The 25,952-nt window shown below is 35.7% G+C and overlaps 1 protein-coding gene and 1 long non-coding RNA gene across 12 annotated transcripts in view; one reads left to right on the forward strand and one right to left on the reverse strand.

Moving 5' to 3' along the window:
* Positions 1–25,952, reverse strand: part of Vps13a (vacuolar protein sorting 13 homolog A) — a 230,136-nt gene that overhangs the window by 173,851 nt on the left and 30,333 nt on the right. For 10 of the 11 annotated variants that reach the window (XR_013047707.1, XR_013047706.1, XR_013047704.1 and 7 more), the window contains exons 6-19: positions 23,293–23,402; positions 20,971–21,030; positions 17,936–17,995; positions 17,195–17,275; positions 16,825–16,882; positions 12,169–12,296; positions 11,884–11,990; positions 10,927–11,098; positions 9,139–9,201; positions 8,558–8,687; positions 6,890–6,984; positions 6,436–6,578; positions 2,136–2,322; positions 1,935–2,049 (exon numbers count right to left, since the gene is read on the reverse strand). Coding sequence is in view for 6 of the 11 variants with exons in the window: in XM_006970140.4 (XP_006970202.1) it covers positions 1,935–2,049; positions 2,136–2,322; positions 6,436–6,578; positions 6,890–6,984; positions 8,558–8,687; positions 9,139–9,201; positions 10,927–11,098; positions 11,884–11,990; positions 12,169–12,296; positions 16,825–16,882; positions 17,195–17,275; positions 17,936–17,995; positions 20,971–21,030; positions 23,293–23,402 (1,509 nt within the window). In the remaining 5 variants the exon portion in view is untranslated. Of the gene's footprint in view, positions 1–1,934; positions 2,050–2,135; positions 2,323–6,435; positions 6,579–6,889; positions 6,985–8,557; positions 8,688–9,138; positions 9,202–10,926; positions 11,099–11,883; positions 11,991–12,168; positions 12,297–16,824; positions 16,883–17,190; positions 17,276–17,935; positions 17,996–20,970; positions 21,031–23,292; positions 23,403–25,952 lie in introns of all 11 variants that reach the window. The other variant, XM_076560725.1, reaches the window with a different exon arrangement.
* Positions 12,291–21,904, forward strand: LOC143270524 (uncharacterized). Its single transcript, XR_013047716.1, has 2 exons — positions 12,291–13,709; positions 21,753–21,904. It is a non-coding gene; the product is annotated as an uncharacterized LOC143270524 (long non-coding RNA).

Below are 25,952 nucleotides of genomic sequence, written 5' to 3' on the forward strand. Positions count from 1 at the left end.
ATAAGGGCCCACTGCTGAAAAGAACACTTACTTCCACATCTCAATGAACACAGAGAAGTTGAGTAGGTACCTAATTAGAGCCTTCACCACTACTGACTGGTGTTCATGGTACTGAAAGGTACTCTGCATACTACTGGAGAAAGATATACTACCAACCCTTCTTCAATCTGCAATAGTGACCTGCCTATAAAATATGTCGGTGCAATAGTCGCACAAACCAACCATTATCTGATTGGATTTAAGGTACACTCTGCAAGATGGAACCCATGCCTGACACTGCTAGGTGGCCAAGAATCTGAGACTAGGAGGCCATGGACTTAGAGGAAAATCAAGTGCTATTGTTCTGCTAAAGGAAATTGGCAGAAAAATGGATCAGGGATGTCCACATCATGATACCCAGGAAACATGTAATGCCTGTGATAACTGGTTTTATCCCTTTATTCCATGGGGCCTCCAAATGGCTTTCTGGTTTTTGCCTGTCATTCCAAATGGCCCTCCAGCATAATGGGATAATGATACACACGTTCAGAGCAAGTCTCCACCCTTCAGCTAATCCTCTCTAGAAATACCCTCAAATATACACTCAAACGTTTATGTTCTATTTCCTTGGTGCCTCTCTATCCCAGCAAGAGTGAGTAGCAAACTTTACTAGAGAATCATCCACTTCAAAAGAGAGTTAACAAAAACCTATATTCACTTTTTATCAGAGACAAAGGATAAATATGGATATGCTATTTCTTTACCTGAAATATTTACAAAGATGAAGACAATGACACAAGAAAAAATAACAAGTAAATAATTAATAGAGGTAAATGCAACAAAAACTAATAAAGAAGAAAATGAAGGGGAAAAAAAGAAAATAACCAAAGAGATAAGAGCTACCAGTCCATTCTAAAATAAGTTCATTTTAGTTTTCTAAAAAATAAAAAAAATACTAAATGTTAAAAATTAATTTAAGAATATTAGTAGCTTTCCAACTTCAAAAATATTTTCATAATTGTTTCTAAAAGGAGGACTCATTATGTAGTCTTTACTGGCTTGGAATTTGGATGTGAACACTAGGCTGTGATCTAACTTACAGAGATCAGCTGAATACTGAATATTTTTATTCTAAGTAACAAATGACTCTACTAGTAAATAACAAATGACTCTACTAGTATAGCAAAGGAAAAACAAGCTTCAAATTATAAGGGTAAAATGCGGGAGACTTACACTTTCTAAAATATATTTTTATAACATTTGAATTTCATACAGCAGACATTTACTGTTTTAGTACTTTTTGTTGAGTAATAAGACTTAGGAAAAATGTTTTGAAGATTAAAAAAAATCTAAATCTGACTGGCTACTGGATTTAAATACAATGAATTCACATTTACTTGTAAGTATCTATCTGTCTCTACATAATAAGAGTAATGGACTGAAAAAGGGGCTTTACTTAATACTTCGTTTTGGGCTTCTACTGCATATGCCACTACATGAGCTGGAACAGAATTCAGGAATTTGAACCATGAATGGAATCTGAGATTGTAGGAAAGAGTAGAAGAATAAGCACAAATAAATAATAAGCAAACATGAAAATGTATTAGCAAATTCAAACCAAAAAATACCTTATAAATACATAACGACACCTTTTATTCTCCTTGAAAATGGAAGAAGATAGGACTTTTATTTTTAGCCTAATCTACCAAACTCTGGAATTCATTGTAAAAGAATGGAAACAGGAAGCCTACTAAAAAAGAGATCTAAATAACTAAATGAAAAATTTTCAATTAACTTAAAGGTGATTATTAAATATAAGCTCTATGTAAAAAAAATTATTATTGTTCTATCTACCTGGCAAAAGTACCAGATTAGTTTCTACTACACTATATCCAGTCTAGAAATACATTTAAAGTACAATTTTAATATTTTATTTTATCCACAAATTACTTTACCTGTTGCTGTTTTATCTCTAAATTCTTCAAGTTTTGTCAAAGTTGCTGAAGTGAGTTGTTCTAGGTGGACATCTTTTGGAGGTCTGAAGAACTCCACTATACTATTGACTGTCCTCTGTTAAAATAAGCACCACTGACATAAAACACAAACTCAAAGCAAATGAAAATACACGCAAACTTAGTAATACAGAAAATGCTTACTGCATCATAAATTATCTCTAAAGGTTCAGCCTCTATGATGCACCTCTGAGCAACGGTTTCATCTAAAGGATTTGTTTCGAATGTAATCTGGAAGAGTGACATATCATCCAATGAAGACAGTAGGTGGGGTTTTTTTGAATTATCTGGTAAACCAGTAATATGAAATGAATCAATCTTGGTTTCAAATCTGTATAAAAGAAAAGAAGAGGAGTTAGGAGTCAATATAATTTTAAATAATTTGTCAAACTGGAAAATTATAAAACATAGTAAAGACATTTTTCTTTACATTTCCTGTAACTCAGATCATTGAAGAGATAAATATATAATTCCTATGAATTTTAATGGATTACTTCACTAAGAGCCATATTCATGCTAAATTTTATATTAAAATGCTGACAGCTAGTATTTGGTATCTGCACTTGAAGAGGGGCATATAACTTAAATTTAAAGAGGTAACATAAAATACTTATAGGAATATATAAGATATTCATTGTATCCTTGGCTAAGCAAAACTTCTTGGATATACTAAAATGCATACATAATAAACTAAGTCTAAGTAAATCAAAGTAGATTAAAATTTAAAAAAAAATTGCTACAAGAGATGTAATAAAAAGACAATGTACCAAATAGAAAAAAAATGAGATTATTTTACCTGTAAGGGTAAGGGTGTAGCTGAGTGCTGACAAAACTTGCCTAGAATGTGAAGTACCCTCGGTTCAATCCTTAGCACCCCCAAACCCATACATACATGTATATATACCTATACATATATATACATACATACACACACATATACATACATACATATATGAAATATTGGGGAAAGGCTATAGTTTAGGTATAAATACTTGCCTAGCATAAACACAGCCCTGAATTTGATCCCCACCAGAGAGAGAAAGATGAAAAAGATATATAACAAGAATGCATAAAGAACTGTTAAGAACTCAAATCAAGACATATCAAATAAAAAGGGAGAGAACATTTCTCCAAACAAGGTATGAACATGAACATAAAATGGACAAATACAGAAAAAAAGTCTAATGCTGGGGGATGTCTTTCTGTATGCTGTGAATATATGTTGTTTCCATTGATTAATAAATAAGCTGCTTTGGCCTATGGCAAGGCAGCCTAGAAGCAGGTGGGAAATCCAAGGAGAGAGAGACACAGAAAGAGAAAAGTGGAGTCTGAAGAGACACCGGTCACTACTGAAGGAGAAGCAAGATGCCAGCAGACCAGTAACACCATGGCAATGTGGCAAAACATGGGTTAAAAATGGGTTAATTTAAGATGAAAGAGCTAGCTAGCAAGAAGCCTGCCATAGGCCATACAGTTTGTAAATAATATTAAGCCTCTGAATGATTAAAAGTGGCTGCAGGACTACGGGGCCAGGTGGGACTGAAGAAACTTAGCACTACAGTCTAAAATCATTAATCATCAATAAATAGAAATTAGCCCCACGCTGAGATACCACTTTTTATTAAGATAGCATAATCAGAAGAACAGATAATAGCTAGTATTGTGGAGATATGGAGTAACTGAAACATTCCTTCACTAGTAGTAGGAATGTAAAATGTGCCTGCTTTGAGAAATTGTCTGGTAGTTCCTCCTGAAGTTAAACATTAACAGTTACCACATAAAACAATAAATCTACTCCTAGGTACATAACCCCAAAATTTAAAACACGTATACAAATAAAACTTTGCCCATGTTCATATCAAGTATTCATTGTAGGCCGATGATAGAAGCACTCAGTTATCTGTCAGTTAAAGAACTGTCACATAAAATATGGTTCAGCCAAATAATAGAATATAGGCAATAAAAAATAATTACAAGTTCATTCTATGTAAATGAAACCTAAAGATATCATGCTAAGTGAAAAAAGGAAAACAAACAAACTGGTCAGTGAGCTCCTAGGATCCACCTGCTGTCTCCACTGGAGTTACAGGGACATGCATTCACACCTTTTTTTGGTGGGTTCTGGGGATTAGAACTTAGGTCCTTGTGCATACATATCAAAAGCTCTTATCTACTAAGCCATCTCCCTAACCCCAGAATAAAGACAAAAAAAAAAAAAAGGCAAGAGACAAGGAAAGAAATCACTCGGAAGGGACTGCCACTAAAATATATACAGTTACTTCATGGTACGTTGTAATGTCTGAAATTATATTCAGGTGGTAGCTATATAACCTTGAACATTATCAATGTGAAAAATGCATATATAATATAGTTGCAAAAACCCAATAAATTATATACTAAATAGATAAGTTACAAGTATATGAACTGGTTCTCAATAAAACTATCAAACTATACCACGATGGTGGTGCACACCTGCAATCTAGGAATTGAGGGGCTTGAAGCAGGAAGATTCAGAATTCAAAGACACTTTATCTCAAAAAACAGAGAGGGTTAAGGAAGGAAGAAGACAGGAGGAGAAAGAGTGGCAAGAAAGGATGGGGATGTTTTGGGAAAAAAAGGGGGGGGGTAGCCCAGATTAAAAGCCATATTTTGAACGTGTTAAGTCCTAAGTGAATGTATGTTGTTAACAAGATCCAGCTCTGCCAAGGACGTTAGCGTCAATCTGTGGGAAAACGGCAAAGCCCATTGCTCCTCCACGTTGGGCGGGGGTGGCTATGGCTCAGAAGAGTGGCAAAGCTCTCTCTGCTCCATGTTCTGATTTTCCTTCTCCCCTTGGGTTTGCAGCCTGTAGACTACTCTGCTACAAAAACTGCTACTGCTAAGGTTAGGTAAGCCTGCCTCCTTATTCCACTGTATATGGTAACTCTGCTCCTTTGTTTAACTGCACGTAATACCCACCTCTATGTTCAAACTGTATATAATATATGCACTAAGTTTCTGGGGTGCTGCAGTTTCTCCACCAAAGAGCCCTGTCCTGCCAATCCCAGCTTGTCTGTCTGTCTGTGTTTGTCTTTTCTTCATTCCCTCACCACCACAGTCACGTCTGTCCCTGGAGCTATGCTGGAAATGGCAACATTTGTTGTTTCTTTCTGTATGGTCAAATACTTCTTTTTAATTTTTCTTTAGTGTTCTATGTTTTATTAAAAAGGTTACTTTCTACTGAATATAATACATTAATAATTCCAAAATATTTAAAAAATTCCACAGCACAGGGGAAAGTCTAAGTCCCTAAACACACAGAAGAATGCATTAAATCACAGCACCAAGGGCTGTAAAGTCTGCAACCTCAACTCCAACCTTAAAAGGGAAACTTTTTAAGACAAAAGCTGAAAGCTGTACACCTTGTTTTTTTTTTTTTTTGAGACAAGGTCTCTCATTGGCACTGAGGGCTCACCAATTCAACAGGGCTGGATGGGCAGTGAGTTTCAGGGATCCTCCATCTCGACTTCCACAGCACTAGGATTAGACTGCTGCTACCACACCCGGCTTACTACAAGGGCTTTGGGAATCAAACTCACGCCCTCATGCTTGTGCAGCAGACTTTACCAACTAAGCTGTTTCCCCAGCACCACCTACTATGTTTGGTATTGTTGTTGCTTTGTGTGCTTTTAAAATTAGTGACCAGTTTGAGAACTCTATTACTGGCATAGTGAAGTCTTATCCTACACAAAATGTTTCAAAGTTAACCTATAATTAAAATATTCATATTGTTAAAATGACCCTTCAAAAATCTAAGTGTCCTCACAAAATAAGGCAAATTTTTCTATGTTTAAACACCAGAACCATATGCAATGGGCCAGGATGTTCGTGGTACAACATGTGTGTGAAAACCTTGATAAGGTGAAAAAGACATGGATGAAGCCTCACCTCCAGCCTATGAGTCTTTGGCTACATTCTTGTCAGTTCACATTCTAATCACTAAAAGAGCACATGAGATAATTGTGCCATTTAAAGTCAACACTGTGCCACCTGTCAAATGATCCAAGCTAGAAAATTTGTACTCCTAGGCTTCAGAAAGTGGTCCTCCTCCCCTGCCCTCATGAAACAGCCTGATAAAGGAGAGAGAGAAAATAAAGTAAAATGCTTAGAACCAGATTCCAGATTTTGGGGGGATTTTTGAATATTTGTGTATAGATGATGTGGTCTCTTTGGGATTGGACCCAGATCTAAGCATGAATTTATTTATACTTTATATATTCCTCACATATATAGTGTAAAGGTAATCGTATACAATATTTTTAGTGTGCCTGTGTTTTTTGCTGCAATCCATCACATCAAGTCACATGTGGAATTCTCCTGTTAATAGTCAAAGCGTTTGAAATTCTGTGTTTTAGATTCAGATTAGTGCTATTTAACCTGTGAAAGAAAATAAATTTATACTTACTTTATGGATTGTGCTCCTGGTCTTTGCACAATCAAAGTACTAAGGCCTTCTACTACAATGTCTACCAGCTCTGGCTTTTGGTGATTTTCTCTCAGAACAATAGACATACTTTTCAAGTGAACAAAAAGCTTCGAGGCTTCAAACTAGGGAAGATCCATAATAAAATAGAGGTGAGGATGAGGGGTACAAATAAACAAAACAATCTTATTCACGTAATTCCTTTATTCTCAAATCCAGGGATACTTTTAAAACAATACTTCATTTACCAAAGAATCACTACAATAACCCTAAAACTTAAAAGAATATTTTTATTCTTATTTTTGGAATTAAGGTAATGCTCTATTTATAGACCCCCAAGAAAGACGACAGAAAAAAATCAATAACATAAAATTTCTGAAAGAATTGCAGCAGACACATCTAACATTAAAAGATATAAAGCAAGAAAATATCTTACTGTTTTTGGCAAGGTTGGATCAACTGCTGTTTCACTATAACCAATTGCTTCATAAAGTAAAACCTTTTCTTCAGGTGTCAACATTTCTTCAAGAACTATAAATCATAAATAAGTGTTTTATAGTCTTATTACCAACAATGTAAAAACAAATAAAATTTACCTGGCTTTATAGAAAAACCAAAATGGATTTTGTTCTATTTAGTGTGTGTGTGTGTGTGTGTGTGTGTGTGTGTGTGTGTGTGTGTGTGTGTGTCTGTGTGTGTGTGCGCATGCACATAACAGTGTGTGGAGATCAGTGGATAATTTTAAGAAGTTGATTCTCTGCCACTACATGGGACCCAAGGATCAAATTCAGACCGCCAAATTTGGAAACAAAAACCACTCGGACATCTTGCCAGCCCACAAATTTTACTGTTACTGTAATACCTTTTACAAGTAGTAACTATTAGATTCAAGTTGGCAATTTTAGAAATGATTCTTAAAGTAAGTTATTAACTGAAATTTTAGCAATATAATTTTTTCAGTCTCTGTATTAAGCAAGAACTTAACTGGCACTATGTTAATCATTACAAAGTAGTAGATAAACTATCCTAATTTCCTCTCAATTTACAGATGGATAAAATAGATTTAGCACACCTAACGTAGCCACACTGCCAAACAGTGGTAAGTCCAAGATGGATCATATGTCAAGTCCCTAATCCTCCAAAGCTGTGATCTTCGTTATTTGGGTAAAAATCAAAAGTCTTGACTGGGTACAACAGCAGCATGTTGTCAGTAATCCCAGCTAGTCATGGTCTGAGTCAGAAAGACAGGGAGATTAAACTAAGCTATGGCAACACAGAGCGACCTCACAGCAAAACAAATAAACAAAAGCCTGTTTACTTAAAATGGTTAAGGGTTGAGGCAACAAAGTGGTACAGTGCATCCCTGAGTATAAGCAAGGCTCTTGGCTTACTCCACAGCACATACACACATACACATCCCAAAAAGAGAAAAAGGAAAAAAAATCTTTCCAAGAACCAACTTCAAGAAAAATTTCCAGTGGCTTAAAGCATTCTGTGATTTATATTTACCTATCACCACACCACATGTGCTGCACTGAGTGCTCCCAATATAAAGCTTTTCTGCAGCATCATGATTTGAACTATTTATAAACATATATTTGAAAATAACAATCATTTTATAATTTTGATAATAAATTAAACAAGTTCTCATTATGAATACATACTTACTGATGGAGGAATGTCTTTCTGTATGCTGCGAATACGTGATTGGTTGATAAATAGAGCCATTTGGCCTATGGCAAGGCAGCTTAGAGGCAGGCAGGAAATTCAAAGGGAGAGACAGGAAGGAGGGTGGGGGGATACGGAGATGGGACAAGCCAGCAAGCCACCCTAGGAGCAACATGTAATGGGACGCAGGTAAAGCCATGGAACATGTGGTGATACTTAAGATATAAGAGCTAGCAAAAAGCTTGAGCCATGGCCAATGCAGTTATAATTAATATAAGCCTCTGTGTGTTTACTTGGGGGACGCAAGTAGGAGAGATCTGTCCCGACCACCAGCAGGCCAGGACACAGGAAATCTTCTGGCTAAATTTTTTTTGAAAAACTTTATGATTATGCACTTGATGATTAACTATACTAATGTAAAATGAAAAGAACATACTTCCAGGTTTAACTTCTAGTGGTTGTTTAGCATTTGATTCTGACCAAGTCCACAGCCAGCTAAACCATCCTGCATTATCCTCTGGATCTTTTACTCCTTCTTTGTAAATCTTGTATCCAGCTTTCTTTACCTAGAATAAGTTTTCCAATAGATGACACATTATCCTCGTTTTAGCAATCAAAAGAAATGGAAGCAGGATATTTTCAAAATGAATCTATTTTGAGTTGAATAAATGCACATACTAACAACATAACAAGGTAACTATAACATTTACCAAACAAGACTTTGGAATAACACATGATTCTACCTGTGGCATAAAAAGATTCAGAAATTGCAGGCAGTGGGTATTAGCTTTGCATCTACATATGAACTATGGAATTTTCATAAGCTCAATTTTACTTACAAGTAATTTTGTTTTATTTAAACAAGTGTTAGAAAAACTTCTATCAAATTATTATAACCCACAAAAGGCACATTTGAACTCTTCATAAAACAGTACTATGAACAATATTAATAATACTACCTGTCATATCAATACATTTGATTTATTTTTTGTTAATTTAATGATAATCTGAAATTACCTCAACTTCTGACTGTTGTCTAGCTATGGTTATATTAAAAACATCCAAGGTTTTCTCCAACTCCTGAAAATATAAACAAAAAAGTGTTAACTGTAGAGTAATTTTACATATTCAACTTTAGAATATAAGCTACTACACTATGGAAATACGGTGGGAAACAAAAAAACAGACCACCATCAATATGTTATCTCTTACATTCTAGGATGCAATGTTTCCTTACATAAACACACACACATACAGAAGCTTGGGAAATAGAACAAAGTAACTTGTAAACAGAGTAATCATCCCTATCATGAATATAGTTATAATCTCTATAAATATAGAAATACATTCAAAAAGATACATACATGCACTCTTTAAAATGTCTTTCATCCAGGTTTGAATTACAAACAAAGATAAACCTATCAAAACCATTTTTAATTAATAATGTAATCCTTCATCTTATATGTACAGTTATATCATTATTAAGATATTTCAACAAGTAGGCTTACATGTACTTGAAACCTGTTAAAAACTACTCTAACTTTTCTGCTTTTTCAAACTGTACAGTTATGGACACAAACTGAGAGGAGCTATACTTCTATCACATCTGTGCCTCCCCAGGATTACTTTCAAGTTTTAGGTTTAAACTTTTACCTCCAAAAAAAGCAACTATGACTTACTATGAGTCTACAAAACAGCACAACTCAGAATTGTGCTATCCAGTATACTTAGAGGATTCTGGTTAAGACCATAACTAAATAAGGAAATATGAAAGCACCCAAAAGGCCTCTAGACCCAAAAATTCCTCATTACTCCTTGTCTTCAGGAAGTCTTATACCTTAAAACTGAAAGAAAAATGTAAAATTTCAATCTTTTCAGAATTTTCCACTAGAAATTCATCTAGACTCTGAATGGCTACACCACTTTCAAGAAGCTAGTTAGCCCTGATTTGTTCAAACTATACTTTACTTGTTTTTGAAAAAAGTTCCTTTTAGACTATGCCATAAGGCTAAAAGACTAATATAAAAGTACTATAGCTCAAGGCAGATAATTAAACATGTTACTGATAAAGACTATAGGTACTACAAACTCAGATACAAATTATCTGTACTGGCAGAAAATCAGTAAAGTTCACATAAGGGTGATGAACTAAGGTAGAAGTACAGAGAGAAAACAGGACAGGTGGCTGAGCAGGGAGATACAGGCACATATATAAGAAAGAGCTTACAAGAACAGAGAAACTCTACTAATGCACAGTAAGACGATGACAACAGAAACGTCTACCAGATCATCAACAGAGAAGTTTAGAAGTGATACAGCAATCACTTTTGAGACTTATAAAAGATATAAATAAAATGAAACTTCACATTACAGTGTATATGAACACAAATCCTTTTGAACTGAAAAAAATCTAAATTTCAAAACCTCACTGGGGAATGTCACCAGGACTTTTATTACACAGCTACAGAGTAAAAGCACAAAAATATCCAGATAAAAGAAACAGAATATGATCAGTAAAAAGCAGACTAAGTAATTAAAAAGCAGTAACTAAAAACTGGGAAGAAGGGCCATCGAGGTGGCTCAGCAGGTGAGGGTGCTTGCCACCAAGCCTGACTACCTGAACTCACATAATAAGAAGGAAAATGAGACTCCAAGTTATCCTGTGACCTCCCTTCATGCACCACAGTGAGCATGCACACACAAACACAAATATTAAAGGCACACACACATACACACACACACACACACACACTAAGGAGAAGTTATGCACAGCAAAGTATTCAATGATTGTTTTAAAATGCTAACCTCCAAAGACATGAGAATTTCAGGAGATGGCTTCTTACTTGTTAACTTTTTCTTATACAATTCTCTATATTGTTTCATTTTCTGCCTATGGTCTCTAATATGCTTCCATGACCACATCCGTAAACGAGGACAGACATTTACTTCAAGAATACCGTGTATAGCATAAGCCCACCTATTTAAAAAAAAAAAAAAAAAGACCCCATACTTACATCCAAATCAACAATACCAAAACAACTGAATTTGTTTTCTCTAACATGGGTAACTACAATAAGGAGACTATGGAAACAGTATTCTATCAGAACACTCTACTTACAGCAATATTCCATTAATTATTACTATATCTTCCAACATAAAAAGAAACAAAACATTCAATTTTGTTAAAAAAAATTTAGCTCTGCACAACTTAAGGCATAATTGGAAAACTAGTCAATAATTATAGAAAGTTACCTTAAAAAGTCCTACAAGTTCTAGAAACTGAACCACAACTTAAAAAATAACAAAATTTTTAAATTTAAAAATGGGGTAACATGTATAAGCCTCCCCAAACCATCTCAGTTACTAAAATTCAAGCTGAGTTAATACAGGTCTAGTGAGTAAAATAGGGAAGTCTGGGGGTGAAAAAAAGACAGGATTAAGGGTGAGGGGGTGAAACACCGCTAGAAAACAAACCAAGGTAAGTTTTAATTATTTCAAAAATAATGATCCTTCTACAATACATGAAAACTACAGTATTTCAAGATTTCTAGTTGTAAATTACAGTTTGAGGAATTTCTTGAGTCAATTCACTAAAACATAAAGGGAGTAACATATATTCCTAGCCCTAAATCAGTTTGCACCAAATCTTTAGAATAGCTTTAAAAAGCATGGTATATTTTGGTTTTGTGATGCAGTCTTAAGTTCTGGAAATAGTAAAATTAGTTAACTGTAGAAACCTTTCAAAACAACCAAAGCATTTACCATTCTTTAGCATGGTAGTGAAGAGGCACATCGGGCTTGAATTTTCTGTATGGCAGGTTTTGTGTCATCATGTCAACTGACTCGAGAAGCTCCATGAGACTGAAATACTAGAGAAACACAGGTAAAGCTTTTCAATGTTTCTGGGTTCCTGTTCACTATTGAAGGCAAAAGTTAAATTATTGAGTTTTTAAGAGAATGCTTATGTAACTATGAATTTCAGAAAACACTTAACTTTGCTTCTATCAAACAATAACGCACAATCTAAACGTCATCAAAGAAAATCACCTGTGGTTTATTAAACTCAATCACTATAGTATGTAACTCAACCTCCAGGTTTATTTTGGGGTCAGAAAAGTCAAAATCTGATCGACGGTTCATCTGAAGTTTGGCATTAGCAGATATAGGTCGAAAAACTGGAAAATACAAATTAAAAAAAAAATTAGAGTTCTACTTCAAACATGTCCAAGAACTAAAGAGATCAACTAGGAATATTTCTTTGCACCTCTTTCACAGGCTCTCCACAGTCCCAAACATTCACACTGCTCAGAGTCTTGTTAGACAAACTCTTCATAAATTAGTAGAGAAGAATTAATTTTAATTCTAGATTTAATTTTAAAGAATATTAGAAATGTTAAGACTATATTTATCATTGATTCAACTGTATGATAATTTCTCTGTAATTGTTCTCCTTTCAATTTGCATAAATAGATGGGAGAAAATGAATTCGTCCAGCATTATCTGCTTGGATCAAATGATAGAGCAAAAGTAATAAATGTGCAGAGGGAGAGCAGTGACAGTATAATTTATACAAGGATCAACTACTGAATTATAATCCAAGTTGTATATAAAGGTAATATAAATATGCTTGTATTAACCACCTCAAGAACAACTTTTATACATACATTAAACATAAATATTGTTAGAAAACAAATCAATACTTGAACATTATGGACCTTAAAGAAAAAAAATCACTGATCTGCCACCTCCCCTTCACCCTTCACCTTTGACTTGTCTCTCTAGTTCCAATCTTACACCGCTAAAACTAAGGTTTCTATTTATTTCTTCCTTGTTTTTAAATAGCTATAAACATAGAAGTTATACATATTAATGGGATCCATGTACTGTTCTCACATATGTATACATTGCAATTATACATTGGTATAATAATTTAAAATTTCAATGTATTTTTCCTCACTTTAAAAAAAACTATTTGGGATGGGGGTGGTGGGGTTGGGAATGCTCAGCAAGGCTGAGAGAGAACATCAGATCCTTTAGAGACGAAGTTACAGGCATTTGTAAGCCGCCCCACATGGGTGCTAGAATCCAAACTCTAGTCCTCATGGCTAAAGAGCAAGCATTTTTAACCAGGCTAAGCCATTTCTCTAGCTTCACTTTTCAGCTTTCTAAAATACACATGTTTGTGGTGGTATTATGTTCCCCAAAATATTGTGCACCCTAATAAACTTATCTGGGGTCAGAGACAGAACATCCACTAGATACAAAGGCTAGAAAATGATGGCACTCACACCTTTAATCCTAGCATTCCAGAGGTAGAAATCCCTCTGGATCTCTGAGAGTTCAAGGCCACATCGGAAATGGCCATGCATGGTGACACAAGCCTTTAATACCAGAAAGCGAGCCTTTAATCCCAGGGAGTGGTGGTAGAAAGCAAAAGGTATATAAGGCGTGAGGACCAGAAACTAGAAGCATTTTAACTGGTTAAGCTTTTAGGTTTTGAGCAGCACAGTTCAGCTGAGAGCCATTTGGATATGAGGACACAGAGGCTTCCAGTCTGAGGAAACAAGATCAGCTGAGAAGTTGGCCAGGTAAGGTTAGCTGTGGCTTGTTCTGTCTCTCTGATCTTCCAGTGTTCACCCCAATAACTGGCCTCAGGTTTGATTTTATTAATAAGAACTTTTAAGATTCCTGCTACACATGTTGTTACCTATAATCAGTCTACTGTGGAAAAGCACTCCAGAACCTTTTGCTCCAACTAAATGTAACTTAATAACCAATGATGATCCTTTCTTCATTTCTTCTCCAATTCTACTCTCTTATCAATTATTTTAACCATTCCCTCAACAAGTTTGCCCTTTGTACTATATCAGTACTTGCTCAGTAAAACCCAACTCCATGTAAATATTAAGTGAATTCTTACTGCTACAGGGGCAGAGGGGGAAATCACACAGCACTCCCTGTGCCTATGTTTACCCTACTAAAGACCCATCATTAACTTTTAAATTTTGTTTTATGGCTGACTTATTTGCTTCTATTGGCACTGACCAAATAAATCCATAGCACAGCCTGTTCTTGATGGCCAGTTAGCCAAGAATGAATTTTCCACTTTTAAAGGGTTGTTTCAAAGGAACATAGGGGATATGTGTCAGATTATCTATGGCCTTCAAAATGTAAAATATCTGATGACTTGGCCCTTTAGCGTGTCTAACCTACTCTAGGCCCAATGGTTTTCAAACCTGAGAACTCACTAGAATCATCTGTAGAGCTTATTACACTCTCTAGTGCCAAGCCTCACACGAGTCAGATGCAAAAGGCCCTCGAGAGGCCTAGAAACGTGCATTTCAAACAACCTTCCAAGTGATGATAATGCTGCTAGTTTGAACCATACTTCAAAAACAATGCTGGATTCAGTCCACTCTTCTACACCACTATTTCAGAGTTTCTTCAAATGCCTTCAGTACCTAAGATATTTTAAAAATGCCATGCATTCATAATCTGAAAAAAAAAACTCCATTAACTCCTATTAACATCAGTATTGATCCAGTCAATACCAAGACTCTTCTTTTACAACAAAACTGTCTTAAAAATGAACTGATTATGTCCTGTCCCTAAAAAAAAAAAATCTCAACATTTATGTAACAGATGCCAATCCCTTCTCCCACATCAATCCAGAAATCCTCCCAAATATCTTGCATCAGTAATTTTTCATGTTCTACTTGATCACTCCTAGCTCAGCATATAAAGAAGTATTATTTCTCCCATTAACTAGAAGAAAAGGAAAGGAGAAGATGTAGAATGAAAGGAGGAATGACCCAGACCAGTCCTCCTTGCCTCCCTACAAGTATGCAGCTATCAACTTATGAACATCAAATTCACTTTTCAATGCTTGCTCTAAAAAAGAAAACAAAACAAACATAGTTTTAGGGCACTAGTATTTTAGTATTTTTTTCCCCTTTACCAGCAGGTCTAATGCTATGTTAAGAGAATCAACAGGAGGAGTTACACTGTCAAGGACCCCAGTGTACTCAATTAACAGGCTTCTACAGAGGCAAAGTTCACTAAGAGCCTGATATAAGATGGCTTCTCCAGCTTCTGGTTCCTACTGCACAAAGGACTTCAGCATCAGCCTTTTGTACTGCACAGCAGCCAAGGCAGTCCTGTCCTACACTGAGCATAGACAGGAAGATGCATCTTCATAAGTCTCATCAGTTAGAGTTGGATTTCTAACAAGTTTTGCTAACACAAGAGTACAGAGACATTCTGAACCTCAATGTCCATGTCGTTTTCAATATGGTCTGGGTTTTAGTCCTGGCCAGGCAGAGGGTCTTCTTTAGAAACTTATCCTTAGCTCAAACATAGGATTCATTCCTTTCATACTATTCCTACATCTGCATTCTTTCTACTTTTCACCAGCCAATCCTGTTATTCCAATCCCCTTTTACAGTTATTAATTATATTCTTTCTTCAGTACTCTAATACACAGAAAATATAAGTCAAATCTAAATATATTTGAGAATCATAAACATGTTAGTTATCTGACCTCATATTTTCTCTGAGAAAGAATTAAGAATAAAAACAACTTCAAAATAATGAAAATAAGATTTTGGCACAAAGGACTGGGCATGTAGCTTAGTAACAAAGTGACTGCCTGGATGCATCCCCAGCACTGTAAATAAAAAAACAAAGACAATAACAAAACTGCCAGAGCTGGCAGAAGTACCAGTTGAGGAAATTGTGAAAAGGTTACAGAGCACACATAGCACATAGGATTACATAAAGGATATGTATTTCATGGATGCCAAGGAAACTCTGAAGGATATTCTATGCCTTAAAAGTCAGAAAGCCAAATTCAAGAACTTAATTAAGCATCAACAATTGACATTTATTGAGTATTCTCAAGGTTAAAAATGTTTTTTAAAATCATTCCTTTCTTCTGTATTTTAGTAATTATCTTGTCATCATAAAATTAATATGTAGGCCAGACACATAGGTGCATGCCTTTAATCCCAGCACTTGGGAGGAAGAGGCAGGAGGATCTATCATCTGTGCACTTGAGCCTAAACTACATAATGAGTTCCAGGACAGCCAGGACTACATAGTGGGGGCTGGGGATTGGGAGTAATATATGCTCACTTAAAATAACTGAATAGTAAAAGAACAAAATTTTAAGTGAGATATGGTAGTTCCTGCCTTTAATCTCAGCATTTGGGTAAGGCAGGAAGATTGACATAAGTTTCAGGCAAGCCTGGGCTACTGAATGAGACCTTCATCTCAGGAAAAAAAATTATTTGGATACTTTATAAACAGAAAGATCATACCTCTATGGCTATACCACCTAGCTATAGTAAACTGCACTTGTGATTCTGAAGTGTTTTGGTAAATATCACTATAATTGATACTGAATAATCCTTAATTTTTAATACAATTCATTAACATTCTCTTTTGTCAGACATTTTTCCTGTAGTTTTGAAATGTAACCAAAAATTCCAACAATAAAATATGTTGAAAAGATAAATATATTTTAAATTCATATATATATATATATATGCATATATATGTATTATATGTATGTATACAAACACACACACACACACACAAACTAGGAGAAAATTTAATATAAAAAAATCTAGTATATCAACAATGTTAACATAATAGTTTGTACTAATCTTGCTAATTATATTTTTATTTTTTCTAATAACTTACCAAAATCATAACCTTCTGGAACAATATTTTCATTGACAATACCATTTTTCAAGGCTTCCTATTAAAAGATAAATTGTTTTATTTATATTTATGCAAATATACTTTCATCCTACAAATTTATATTATCTACAAGAGTATTTAAGAGCAACTGAAAAATAAATGATTCACACCTCATCAGGATAAAATTTTAAAATGGCTAAGCAATGTATCATTAACTATTATGAAAAAAATGTTCCAGTTAATTCTGTTTCTAAAAACCCTACTGGACTTTGTTTAGAAGTAATACTGATTCTAAGGATGGATTATTGACTGGGAGTTAAATATTATCTAAATTATGATACAACAAGTAGACACACAAATATTTACTTACCAATGATTCATCATAATCATTCAGATAATACATCTGAGACTTCGCATTCCAGTAAGCAAAGAGATTATCTAACCGGATTAGCTGAAATTAAATCAAGTTTATTACATTCTGCTATTTTTTTTAATGAAATTTTAAATTTTACTATGCTCAAAAGTCTCAAGTAATTGAGTCTTACCCTAAATAAAGCAAATAGACATAATTCACATAAATGTTTGCACACACGCACACACACCAAAAAATCATCATCTTTATCATCATCATCATCATCATCATCACCATCACTTGTTATAGCTAGAGTTTTTTGTCTTGTCCATAGTAAGGACAAATTTTTGTCACCCGCCAGTTCCACAGCCGCTCAGACCCAACCAAGTAAACATAGAGACTTATATTGTTTACAAACTGTATGGCTGTGGCAGGCTTTTTGTTCACTTTTTATAGCTTAAATTAATCTATTTTTATAAATCTATACCTTGCCACGTGGCTTGTGGCTTGTGGCTTACCGGCGTCTTCACATGTTTTTTGTTACGGTGGCGGCTGGCAGTTTTTCTGACTCAGCCTTTTACTTTTTAGAATTTTTTTCTTCCTTGTCCCGCCTATACTTCCTCCTGCCTGGCCACTGGCCAATCAGTGTTTTATTTATTGACCAATCAGAGTAACAGATTTGACATACAGACCCTCGCACAGCAATTTGTCTTTCCAAAATGCTCTTTCATTGAATCCATGGGTTAGAATTTATTTTACCTTCCGAACTAGTTTCTCAGTTTCATCATGTAAACATGGAATCCAGTTTTGATCAGTTGTCTGATGAGGAAAGAAAAAAGAAAAGAAAAAAAAAAGACCATTATATACATAGTAAGTAATTCATTATCTACCATACCCTAGGACCAATTTCTCATGAAAATGCCTTTGAAAACACATCATTTAGTCAAAAGTACTATTATCAAACCACTAACCCTTTGCTTTCAAGGAACTCATTGGTCAAAAATAAGCAAAACTAAGCAAGTTCAAACAGGTAATTTTGGAGGTCCAATATACAGCAGATAGAACATGGCAAACTCAGAGGTGTGCAAGATATAATGACTAACCTAAAATAGTATGCTTGTTGAAAGGACTACAAAAAGAACAGCTTTATGACCACAATAGTCCATACACCATGAATTAAAAACTACTCATTGCATGGTTATGTGGTTGATATATTGTGCATCCTGATAAACTTATCTGGGGGTCAAAGAACAGAACAGCCACTATATTAAACATAGAGGTTAGGCAGTGGTAGTACATGCCTTTAATCCTAGCATTCCAGAGGCAGAGATCCATGCGGATCTCTGTGAGTTCAAAGGCACACTGGAAACAGCCAGGCATGGTGATACACACCATTAATCTCAGCACTTGAGATCTCATGTTTTGGTTGGGAAAGATACACATCTTTAATCCCAAGAAGTAATGGCAGGAAGCAGAAAGGTATATAAGGCGTGAGGACCAGGAACTGGAGGCTTTTAAGCTTTTAGGCTTTTAGCAGCAGGTCAGTGGAGATACATTTGGATGAGGACTCAGAGGTTTCCATTTAGAGGAAACAGGATCAGCTGAGAAGTTTGCCAGGTGAGGTTAGCTGTGGCTTGTTCTGTCTCTCTGATCTTTCAGATTTTACCCCAATAGCTGGCACCGGGTTTATTTTTCATTAATAAGACCATTTAAGATTCATGTTACAAGGTTATGATTCCAGGCAGGAATATATAGTTTGGTTTGTTTGCTTGTTTTGACTTAATTTGTTGTTTTTTATAAAGGCCCAAGGTAGGGCCAGAGAACAAATCACAGAAAGAAAAGAGGAAAAACCAAATATGTTACCTAGGGTCAGATTTTAAAGGTTTTATATACAATATAAAGACAAGCCTACATATGTTAAACTAAGGGTAATCAAAGTCACTGAGGACAAGATCAGGTGTATAATAAAGAATACTTATCAAGGAATGCTGCAGAAGGCTGCAGGTTCAAACCAAAACACTTAAAATTTTTAAAAATAAAAAACTGTAAATACGGTAATTAAATCTTTATTTGCATATGAATTTTTCTTTCCAAAAAAGGTCTGGATTTGTAGCCCAAAGGGACTCAGACTCATAATACTACCTCAGCTTCCAGAATGCTGGGATAACAGCTCTGTGCCACCACTCCTCACCAGATTGATTTTGGAAAGATGGTTCACACTGCTGTGTGAAGAAATGACAGCTACTATGGCTCCCAAGCTTTAGCAATGAAGTATGATCACCAAGAGTGACTTTTAAAGCATAGATTTCACACTGGAGATGTGGTTCGGTGGTAGACTGCTTAACTAATAATAATAAACATGCAAACACACATATACCAGGATGGCAACCCAAGAGTTTGTAACTCTGAGTCTGGTATGGCAGACAAGTTTCCAGGAACCTCTAAAGGTAACAATTAAAGCTACTGTTTGTAGGGTTTCAGAGAAGATTCTGTGGTTAGAAACAAGTATGACTCTTAGAAAGTTCAGTTCCCAGCATCCACATGGTGACTCACAATCACCTGTTACTCTAGTTCCAAAGGATCCAATACTCTCTTCTGACTCTTGGCTCCTGTCATGTGCATATGGTACACATAAATACACTCAGGCACACAGAAGTGCTGTGGGATGTTCTGTATGTTAAATGTGCTGCTCTGATTAGTTAATAAATAAAACACTGATTGGCCAATAGCCAGGCAGGAAGTATAAGCGGGACAAGCAGATAGGAGAATTCTGCAAAGTGGAAGGCTGAGGGAGAGAGACACTGCCAGACTCCACCATGAAAAGCGAGATGTAAGGTACCAGTAAGCCACGAGCCACATGGCAACTTATAGACTAATAGATATGGGTTAATTTAAGATATAAGAACTAGATAACAAGAAGCCTGCTGCAGCCATATAGTTTGTAAGCAATATAAGTCTCTGTGTATTTACTCAGTTGGGTCTAAGCGGCTGTGGGACTGGTGGGTGAGAGAGATTTGTCCTGTGGGCCAGGCAGGACTGGAGAAAACTCCAGCTACACAGAAGTACACATAAAGTATTTTAAATAAATAAAAGCACTGTTGTTATCATAGCAATGATTTTCATATTACCAAATATAAATAGTAATTCTCTACAACTTTCAATCTGCCAGAAGCACTGACAACAGAAACCATTCACTTTTACTGAGTAATCTCTGACTTTGCCCACCCCCTCCACTCCCTTTTCTTTTTCACTTGCAGAACCATGTTTTAAAAATAAACTATACACAACCGGGCAGTGGTGGCACACGCCTTTAATCCCAGCACTTGGGAGGCAGAGGCATGCAGATCTCTGTGAGTTCGAGACCAGCCTGGGCTACAAGAGTGAGTCCCAGGAAAGGCACAAAGCTACAGAGACAAACCCTTGTCTCGAAAAACCAAAAAATAAAAAATAAAATAGACACAAAATCAAATAGAAGATGTAATACTGAACTGGAATTAAGTTGAATTGTACTATATGTAGCTGCAAAGATAAAAGTGAAAAATACAGAAAAATGAAAAAGTTGACTTACAGAAGAATCATATAAAATATCTAAATCAACTTAAAAAAAAATCAACAGTTTCAGAGGTGAGCCCCTACTAACTTAATTCCAATCCAGTCTGATAGCTTCCTAGACGAGCTCTACACAGCCAACCAAACACATACCTAGTATATTTCTGATGCTGACATAATCATAATCATATACCCAACTATACTACACAATTAAAAAAGTTACATTTCCTTTTTGAACAAAGTACCTGCATGCTGAGATTTTGAAGGGAAATACCAAATGAGAGTGGTTTGTCTTGATTTGTGATCTAAAGAAAAACAAAGTAAATTACTTAGATGGATTATTAGTTAGACAAAATTCACTTTATAGAAAAAGTCAAATATCTGAGAAGTATCTTATTTCAAATATTCAAAAACATTTTCAGAATAATTTTTGCTCTATTTTTTCTAAAAACAAATTGCTAAACATTAATGTATTAATGTTGCATAGAATACTATATTTGTAGAATGTTTTTAAATTTATAAAAACATAATAAAAATTGATACAGTAATCTGTTTAAAATGGGAGTGAAACTGAGTTGTGTGTCAGAGTAGGAAAAGTCAGGAGAAAAGCAAAGTGCAGCCCTGCTTTCCTTTAATCTGAAACTTTGGATAATCCTTTACTCCAGAGACATATTTGACTCTTGTATGAAGTACCCCAGTCTCAGCACCAGACTACAGCCAAGCAAACCCAGGAATTCAGCACCATCACCTGCACAGGCACAGTCTAAAAGGCCCTGCCCCTTCCTGAGATGAACTGAAACTTAACTGAGACAGCCAATGTGTTCAGCACCAACTTTTCCCAGAAAGAAAAAATGTTCTATTTTTACATAAATTATCCAGCAACATGTTTAAAAATAACAACCTCTATGCACTTTAGAATATAAAATAACAGTAAATGCTTTAGGCTCAAAGACCTACCTACTTTGAGAATTTTTACAGACTTGCTCTTCCCATGTATTTACTGTTTTTTGTTTTGTTTCAATCTCAGGTTCTTCGGTCATGTTTTAAACAGCATCTGGAAGCTCTATCAAATCCACAGATGTTGAATGCCTCTCAAAAGTTTGGCAGCATTATTTCGTCAAACTTGTATTATGGGCATAACTTTATTTTAAAGGGGAAAAGATATGTATACACTCAGAAGATTTATGTGTATTTTCATTGTAAAAATTCAACTTTTTGTTAAGTTGAATTGTTAAAAAATATTTTTGGCCGGGCGGTGGTGGCGCACGCCTTTAATCCCAGCACTCGGGAGGCAGAGCCAGGTGGATCTCTGTGAGTTCGAGGCCAGCCTGGACTACCAAGTGAGTCCCAGGAAAGGCGCAAAGCTACACAGAGAAACCCTGTCTCGAAAAACGAAAAAAAAAAAAAAAAAAAAAAAAAAAAAAAAAAAAAAAATATTTTTGAAGCTACGGAGACTCTTTAAAGGAGTTGTTTCTTCAAAGAACCAAGATCAAGCCAGGTTAATGACACAATTCTCTATGGCAAATGCACTAACTAGAGTTGTGCCTTTTCTACCACACAGGATTAGATAAACTTATCAGAAGTAGGCTTTTGAAAAATGATAGGGTAACATTTAAAGCCAATGAGATGGTTATCTTTTATTGTGAACTTGACACGATCTAGAATCATCTGAGCAAAGCGGTCTCAATGAGAAATGTCAAGATCAGGCTGATTTATGAGCATGTCTGGGAGGACAGGTTGATTAGGGGAATGGCAGTCTTGATGATGTTAACTGATATGTGGAGGCCCAGCCCTTGGTGGGTGGCATCATTTCCTGGGTTTGGGTCCTGTGCTGCTTAGGAGTGGCCAAAGCAAGCTGAGAACAGGCCTGCACACTCATTCTGTCTCTGCTCTGAATGCAGATGTGACTCTTGGCTCACGTTCCTGCCCTGATTTTCTGCACTGATGGACCGTGACCTGGATTACTGCCAGTAAACCATTTCTCCCTTAAAGATGCTTTTGTTGCAGTATTTTATCACAGCAACAGAAAAATCAAAAACTAGAACAGAAACTAATTACATATTTAAGAAAACAATAAACTATTGTAGAGCAAAAGTTAAGTTAGCTCTACTTATTTCTAAACCAGTACTCTTTCCTGGAGGTTAAAAATAAATAAATAAATTTAAAAAAATCTGTGAAATTCATTAACTCCCAAGACATTGCCTTCATAACCCAAAGTTTGAATACTTAAGCAAAGTATAATCAAGCACTCATTAAAAATGTAACCATAAAAAGAAAAGATCTTATTGTCTTCAGCTCTCTGTCCTTCCATATCCCAGTATTGACTAGGCTGGCCATTACAGAGCAAAAGCCAGTCACAGTAAAATACATACTTGAGCCGGGCGGTGGTGGCGCACGCCTTTAATCCCAGCACTCGGGAGGCAGAGCCAGGCAGATCTCTGTGAGTTCGAGGCCAGCCTGGGCTACCAAGTGAGTTCCAGAAAAGGCGCAAAGCTACACAGAGAAACCCTGTCTCGGAAAACAAACAAACAAACAAAAAAATACATACTTGAAGAAAAAATACTTACATCATCCTCATAACGAACATGAATATTGGAAATTTTCACTTGAAGGTTTTTTATGATTTGAGTAATTAATTTTTCTGTAAAAGTGTCCTGTTTCTCCTCCAGAGGATTTTCTAAAATTGCAAATATTCCTTTTTAAATTGAATAAAACACATGCCCTATAAATATCCATATTTATAGTATAAGTATATTAAAGTAACATAATGCTTTGATAAAGAAAATGTATAACATTTTAAATAAATCACTTGAGGATTCCAAAAATCTCTCATACCAAAGGATTTTCAAAAACAACTAAATGCACAATGTTTAAAAGCTAGTTTCTTATCTCATAAGACTAGAGCCAACTATGTTAAGTTCATTGGTATTAAATTTTATAACCGGATTGTAAGGTCCAGAAGACAAGGATATCTGCCAGGAGACAGTGTCTTCTATAAACGTCAAATCATAACAATATGGTCGCCTAAACAAAACCTGCACAATGACAACACCAGTTAATGTGTCAACAACATGGACAGGGGAAAATTCAGAAGGCCCTACCCCCAGATGAAGAGTTACAGACAAAAAAATGCCTGGTAAGAAAGGGATAATCAGCCTTTTCCAGGGACAAGCCTCATGAAAGGTTATCCATTCTCAAGAAGTCAGCCCTCAACACATGTACATCAGAGTAACACTAAAAGGATTCATCAGGTTGAATTTATATATATACACATGTATATACAAACACATACACTAATAATGATGATGATGATAATTAAGAGGTGGTCATGAATTTGAGAGGGAGTAGAAGCAACATAAGAAGAGTAGAAGGAAGGTGTAGAACATATGGAAATGATGTTTAAAGTCTTTGTTTTATACATTGATTTATTTGAAAATTTCATACATGAACTATGTATCACTTCCATCCATTCTCTCAAAGCTTAAAAACACTCCACAGCTCTCTATTTCGGGCAGACCTTGCCTTCAATTTTAAAAGTAAAGCTATAGAAGATAACTCCTCTGTCACCATCACTTGATTCCAACTATTTTTAAGGTAACCAATGACCCAAAGGTCAAAAATAAAGTGATAATCATCATCTTGACTGATATCCCATCGGGGTCTGGTATATTATTTGCTTCTTAATATAGCCTCTTTCCCATGAAACCATAAACTTCAACTTTCCTCCTATTATCTACCCATCCTTTTTGATGGTCTTTTGTGTGTCTTTCTCCTCTACTTAATCATTAGATGACAGGTTTCCTTAAAACTCAATCTTCTCATTCTATACTGTTGCTGCAGAGAATCTCATTCACATCCTAAAATATTTAACTGTTACCCTAATGTTGAGAACTTTCAAAACAATATTGAACAAAGGAAAAAGTAAAATGCAGAGTGGGGAGAATCTGACACATTTAGAATATAACCAAGAAGTCAATATGGCTAGGAAAAAGAATGCAATAGGATTTGGAGCCAGTTATGAAGGAGGGAAAGTAGACAGCACTCCAGCATGAGCTTTTAATCTATCTTGTTGAAGCACTTAAAACTTCATCCTGGTAACAAGGTGTCACCAGTGAATTGTATATATTAGTATTTTGGACCTAAGAACAAATAAGTTCTCATTAAACATGGTTTATATTGCGTGCATTTCCCTTTTTCAGTTAAGACCTCATTAAAGCAAAATAAAGGAATGTAAATGAAAAAAAATAAAAAACCAGGTAAACCCCAAGGCCAGAAGGTAAGACTTGGGGAAAAGCAACAAAAAAACAGATGGCTTCAGACAAGCTGAAGAAGAAACTTAAATCCTAAACAACCCAGGATGGTGCTGTCATTGAATCATAAGGTAAGGATTTAAACCCAGGATTCTGAAAGATTCCTGAATCTGAAATCACACAGAACAGAAACAGCAATCAGGGAGCATCCTTAACAGAAGAGGGGGTGTTACAAGAATTAGTTAAGACCACTATGCTTTTCCAAAGTCCCCAAATTCAATGCCCAAACCCATGTTAGCTCACAACTGTCTGTAATTGTAGTTGCAGAGGATATGATTCAATCTTCTGACACAGGCAGGCACCACGCATGCAAATCATGCACAGACACAGAGGCAGACAAAATACCCCTACACATAAAATTTAAATTTAAAAAGGAATTGGTTTAAAATACATATAATAAGCAGTCAAATGTGTAGGACTCCACCCTTTCCCAGCCCAATGGCTAAGAAACTATCCTTTGTTTTTCAGCCTACTGAACATGTAAGAGTTTATCACAGGTAAAACAGACCTAACAGGCTCCAAAATCTGATAAACAGTACATAGGGAACAGGATGAGCCTACACAGAGACAGAAGTAATTAAAAGGCTTCATAATGAAGTCACATCTGTATTCACTCACTAAATAAATAACAAAGTTATGGCTTTTAAAATTTTATTTGCCACACAAGGTGGCATACAACTTTAATCCCAGCACTCAAGAGGCAAAGGCAAGCAAATCTATATGAGATGCAGACCAGCCATGCTGGTGGCCACATCAGAGGAGCAACAGGTAGCAATTGAAGTTCAAGGTTCCCACCACAAGGGAACTCTCTGATAGGTCAACCTCAGCTAAGCAAGGTCACAAGACCACAGACCCTGGAATGTCTTTTGCTTGTGCTGTGCCTTTACATGTTTGCTGTGGTCATCTTTCTCTGGTAT

Source organism: Peromyscus maniculatus, chromosome 1 (assembly GCF_049852395.1).
Source record: "Peromyscus maniculatus bairdii isolate BWxNUB_F1_BW_parent chromosome 1, HU_Pman_BW_mat_3.1, whole genome shotgun sequence".
NCBI lineage: Eukaryota > Metazoa > Chordata > Mammalia > Rodentia > Cricetidae > Peromyscus > Peromyscus maniculatus.